The following is a 5,847-nucleotide window of genomic DNA, read 5'->3' as shown; positions in this document are numbered from 1 at the left end:
CCTGTGTGTATTCTTGGACATGATTTGAACAGAGAAGAAACACGGTGATGACAAATATTTTCCTGAATGAATGCTTTTATTTTTATACACAGTAACAAATGACATTCAGTTCAAGTTTGACTGGACTGACACGGAACGGCTCAAGAGGCCAAATCTGTTGGGTTTCTTTTTTTAAATCCTGTATGGAGGCTTGAATTATGCTGTGCAAGTTGTGTGAGAGTTTATAAATGGATGTTCTGATATAATTTTTCTGTTCTTAATCAAGGACCCCAATTACTTCAATTCACGAAAAATGTTTGCCTCTTTTGGATTTTCCATTCACTGTGACTTCATGACCAGTGAGTAACTGATGTACAAATTGTCTTTCTGCAGTTGAAGTCTTTTTTTTTTTAATAAAGATATTTTTTTGGGGCATTTTTTCCCTTTAATTGATAGGATAGTGAAGTGTGAAAGGGAGAGAGAGAGGGGGGAGTGACATGCAGCAAAGGGCCTCAGGCTGGAGTCGAGCCCGGGTCGCTGCGGCAACAGCCTTGTACATGGGGCGCCTGCTCTACCACTAAGCCACCGACGCCCCTGAAGTATTCCTTTAAAACTTCACTGTAATGTGACATCTTTTCTACCCTGGCATCACATTTTCATTGCCTGTATATTTGTAAGTACGAGTTAGTCACTTTTCAAGCACAAATGTCAAATGTTCCCCGGTAACAGCTATTTCAGTTTTTGCCTCAACACACCGAGGATTTTTATGCCTTTCTTTGTGGTATGTCATCACAAACTGAATAGATTTGGGATTTAGATTGTTGGTTGGACAGTAAAAACTTTGAATATGTCACTCTGGGCTCTGGTGACATTTCTAACTATTTTCTAACATTTAATGAAGCAAATCAATTAAATGAGTACTTAGTAGTGTTTAGCAGCTAATTAAGGAAACACCTGATCATATCCAAATCAGATATCTTCTTTACAATCAGACCAAGTTTGGTCCATTCAAACAGAAATAAAAACACCTGCATAAGTGCACATACGTTATGATAATTAGGTTTTTTGGGAGGTGTGTAAATCCAGCCAAACTTAACATGTAATCACTGAATTAGTGGATGAACAGTAACTGGTTGACAACTGCATCAAGACAAAAATCTACGCTTAAAATCAGCTTGGCAAGGCTCATAGCTCATTGGCTGGGATTTCTCTCACTCTCTCTCACAGTCTCTTTCACACACACACACACACACACACACACACAATTTAAGTTAACTTTGGTGCAAGTAAGCATAAAGAACAACCTACTATACACAAAAAGCTGACAACAGGATGAAGTTCCCCAACAATAAAGACTGGCTTCCTTCATCATGTAATCAGCGCTCTGGGATTTAATCGTGCAATTTTTAGCTATTCAGAATTCAACAGATATTTCCTCAGCCACTGTTCATTTCATAATTACGTCACTGAAATCATTTTTTTCCCTAATACATCAAGTTTAAAACTACATGTGTGCAAGAGACACGATACCTGATGTTTTTGTCTTTGTTGAAATTTGAACACAAAATAAATTACACATTCATTTGAACCAGTTTTATCATATTTTAGCGAATAATCAGCCTTAATATGTAAAAGTTACTATAATGCCCAATAGCCCCTTAAACCCAAGAGGAAGTGCACTTTGGTCGAGGCGAATGAAAAGACAATCAGCTGCTCATCATTTCAAATCACCGTAGCTGACAGAGCGCCACAATATGAGCTGCTGACGTCTGTAAATAATAAGCTGTACTGTAAAGCTGGCAGAGACTGACAGAAAATGCAGCACAAGGAAAATTTCTCCCAAACAGCTACAACTATAAAATCACTTAATTCATAAATAATTATCTCATGAAATGAATTCAAATACAACTTTTATATTTCATTCCCAAACCCCTCTCATTCTGTACGACACACATCCCCCATAAAAATGACTTTTGACCCTCAGATGTTGCCGTCTCATAGGATGTGGGTGCAGTCAGAGCGGGACCCACCGTACTGCAGGACTGTGGGGGCTCTGCTCGGGTTCTGGTGGCTGACTCGGGATCCTGAACTGGAGCCAGCTGAAGAAGAGGAACCACCGCTGCTGCTGGTGCTGGTGCTGGTGGTGGAGGGAGGCTCTCCATCAGCCTGGGACCAGGTCTGACCTGGTTTGTCAGGGCGTTGGATGCGGTGAGCATCCAGCATCTCCAGCAGCAGGTCGTACAGAGGCACTTTGTTCTTGCACTTCATGCTGTAGAGATGCTCCATGCCTTTGTTGCTGCAGGGAGTGTAAACAAAAAGGAGACGGAGTTCATGAATCAGTCGGTCGATGAGGGAGGCTACAGGCTGCTTTCTACATCCCTGAAGGTGCTGCACAGTTTTTGTAATTTTGTTAATACCTTCTGGAAAACATACTTCCATTATTCTCAAGCAAACTAACTTATTTTGATTTTATTCATGCACTAACTTTTCAGTGCTTTGCTCTTCATTTGCTTTTTCTTCAATAATGTATTTATTGCTCAGGTTTTTATTCACTTCTCTCTTCAGAGAATTATCTTGATTCACAATTTTTCACTAAATAAATGACTTACTGTAGTCTATATACTGTAATATACTTTATATAATCTATGAACGTCACAGAATAAAATATAGTCAGGAGATGAGACAAAGCATCTGCCTGACTTTTACAGATGATTCATGCTAAAACCAGCTCACCTTTAAAAGAGACAATTACATTTCTAAAAAAGACCCAAACCCTTTAAAGCATTCATCTTTGAAGTTCCTACCACCTCAAAGAACCCTTGTGGATTACTGAAGCATGAGGTCTCAGCAGAACACGTTGAAAGACTTTTAATGTGTTCAATTTCACCTCATGTGCCTGATGTGTGAGAGCAGAAGCAGCAGCTGGGCCTGCCGTCTCGACTGCTGCTGAACCGAGCATCCCGACTGGCTGATATGATGTATGAGAGCATCTGTGATGGTGTCCAGCATGTTCTGCACCGCTGTGGTGTCGTGGAGGGGCTCCATTGTGCCGGTGCAGAAAGAGAAGGTACCTGACAGAGGAAATACATCAGCTCACTGCAAATTTTTCCATCTAATGGAGTTTTCTGTTGTTAAACACAAACTTCAGACAGCGTAACACACCTCAGATAGACATGCTCGTGCAATGTGATAAAACTCAACTTGCGACAGATTCAAGCTAAAAACAACAACAACAAACATGATTTGACCTTGATAAGAGATCTGACTCACACATGCATATATGAGCAGAGCATTAATTGCAGAAGCACTATTGCCCACACAGCAATCAAAACATTCATCCGGCTCTGGCAGCTGTGCCAGTAGTGTCATCACATTGGTATTTCAGTCTCCTCAGTTTCCCATATAGAATATCTCAATCTCCGGGACAAACACAGCCCTCTGTGCTGCCTCATGTTGTCATGGGAACAGTTATTGGGCATATTGGCGGTACAGGCCTTTCCAGAACACTCTGTTCACCTAATGTGCCTGAGCAACATTAAGAGCTACACCTCTGTGGGTGTAGATTGACACTGGTTAATATTTACTCTCGGGAACAGAAACTGAAACCTGCGACACAGCGGCATGCCTGAAAGCAAAACTGCAATTAAAACATTAAGATAGAGAGCTTATGTTTTCATTAGGGAAGTGTCGCTGTTGACCAAAGTGTTTCCAGGCATCTGTTTCTCTGAAAAATGTTCCATTAGAATGAGACTAAAAGTGTAAACACACACTCACACATGTTGCCTCACCAGAGTTGAGCAAGATGATGGCTTTGAGACAGACAAACTCCTCGGGTTTGAGTTTGAGCAAGCGGAAGCGGGAGGCAGTGGCCAGCAGCATGTCAAAGATCTCAGCCATGCCTTCGACACAGTTGCCTTCGGTCCTGGAGAGCACGATGAAAACAGGACAGTTTAGATTTTAGAGTTTGGATTTCTCTGAAGTCACATAAATAAATCTGATTTTAATACAACACTTAAGTCAAAGTACATTTGACAGAGGCAGAGAACAAGTTCTGAGCTGCAGTGCACCATCAGTAGAAAAAAAATCTGACTTAATCTGTGACCATGAAGCTATCCAAAGAGCGGCCAGATAAACAACTAATGGACTGAATCACTGAGACGCTCCATTTGTCAGCACAGTTGAAAAGTGATGGAAAGACGGATAATATCCAGTGGTTGAAGTGCAAGATAAACTTGGACAGCACAGAGCCAAGGGAATTTATCAACCCTGACCTACAGCATTTTAGTCATCATGTCCAATTGGTGAGGACACTTACACAGGGACCAGGTTTTAGAGATAATACTCCGTAATACACTTTTGAATCAAATGGGACCATCAGACACATCACAGGGTAAAAGCTCTGCCTGTCTACGTGCTTGTCTCATCTCTCTCTGTGTCTGCACCTCCCTCTACCTCTCTCTCTCCCTCTCTCTGAGGTAGATACTGTGGTTTGGCCAGCTTGTTTACTTTGAACATGGGGGAAATGGAGGGAACAGGCTGTGCCTGCAAAGCAGAAAACAGCCATGTCTCATGTCTCCCTGCATCTCTATTTTTTTTGTTCTCTCTGTTCATCATTTGGCTCCCTCTCCTCCGCCTCCTTCTCTCGTCATCGTTCTTCCTTTTCCATCATTCCTTGCATTGAGTCTTTGATTAAATCTCTTCCCTGGTTGCCAACTTAGCACTGTAATGATGAGGGAGAATTTCAGGTGAGAGAGAGGCTGCACTCCTCTCCATGGGGAACATGTAATTAGTCTTTCACTCCATGGCGGATGAGTTGGTGTGACACAATGGCTGGAAAGGTGTGAAATGGAAAATCTACAATGCTGATGTATCACTCTTAAGATGTGTGTGAGAGTGGGAGATAGGTAGAGAAATAAGGAGGAGGAACCAAGAAATGGAAAAAGTAGAGAAAGATGCATGTCACAGAGAAGTCAGGTAAGTTTTCCTGGCTACCTGTCCAGTATGAGGTCCTGGGCAAAGATGAGTTTGCCGGGGCAGTGGATGGACCTCCAGATGAGCCCGATCATCAGCACCTCCAGCCAGGAGCTCTCCAGCAGCTGCACCTGGTCATGGAGGCCGAGCTGCAGGAAACCTACAAAAACACACACAAAGTGCATTTTAACAAGCTTTTCTGTGAACGAATCAAGGTGATCAACTCAGTGAGAAGAGAGTTGCACTTTTTAGAGTTTTGAACAGCTGTCTCGAAGGGATATCAGCTCTTTGACTAACAGCCTCTCAAGCAGGGCTGCATCTAATGATTATTTTCATTTTAACTTTCTCGATTAACCGTTTGGTTTATAACATGTCAGAAAATAGTGAAAAATGTCCATCCTATTTTCTCATAGTCCAAGGTCATGTCTTTAAATGTTTTGTCAATCCACAGCCCAAAGATATTCAGTTTAGTATGTGCTGCAATTGCTGCACAATTTCCCTCGGGATAAATAAAGTTCTATCTTATCTCATTTAATCTTAATTAAAATAGAGGAAAAATAGGAAATCAACATTTCTTACAAGCTGAAAAATCTTTTCCTGCCATTTTTGCATGAAAAATAATTCTAACTATTAAACAATTAGAGCAGATGATGATGATGGTGGTTAGCACTGTCACCTCACAGCGACAAAGAGGGTTCCGGGTATAAAATGTTCTCCCCTTGTCAGTGTGTGTTACTTTGGGTTCTCCAGCTTCCTCCCACAGTCCGAAGACATGCAGGTTTAGGTGACTCTAAACTGCCCATAGGTGTGAAGGTGAGTGTGAATGGTTGTCTGTCTCAGCACTGTCTGGCGACATGTCCAGGGTGTACCCCCCCCCCCCCCCCCCGTGTCAGCTAG

At 42.0% G+C, this 5,847-nt stretch overlaps 1 protein-coding gene across 1 annotated transcript in view; it reads right to left on the bottom strand.

Moving 5' to 3' along the window:
- Positions 1 to 1,478: 1,478 nt before the first annotated feature.
- esr1 (estrogen receptor 1) overlaps positions 1,479 to 5,847 on the bottom strand; it is a 25,289-nt gene continuing 20,920 nt past the window's right edge. Inside the window, exons 8-11 of the mRNA XM_050058564.1 lie at positions 4,972 to 5,110; positions 3,768 to 3,901; positions 2,867 to 3,050; positions 1,479 to 2,275 (exon numbers count right to left, since the gene is read on the bottom strand). Coding sequence (XP_049914521.1) covers positions 1,975 to 2,275; positions 2,867 to 3,050; positions 3,768 to 3,901; positions 4,972 to 5,110 — 758 coding nt within the window. The 3' untranslated portion in view covers positions 1,479 to 1,974. The remainder of the gene's footprint in view (positions 2,276 to 2,866; positions 3,051 to 3,767; positions 3,902 to 4,971; positions 5,111 to 5,847) is intronic.

This window comes from Epinephelus moara, chromosome 12 (genome assembly GCF_006386435.1).
Source record: "Epinephelus moara isolate mb chromosome 12, YSFRI_EMoa_1.0, whole genome shotgun sequence".
NCBI classification, from domain to species: Eukaryota; Metazoa; Chordata; class Actinopteri; order Perciformes; family Serranidae; genus Epinephelus; species Epinephelus moara.
This window is presented reverse-complemented; position numbering and strand designations above follow the sequence as displayed.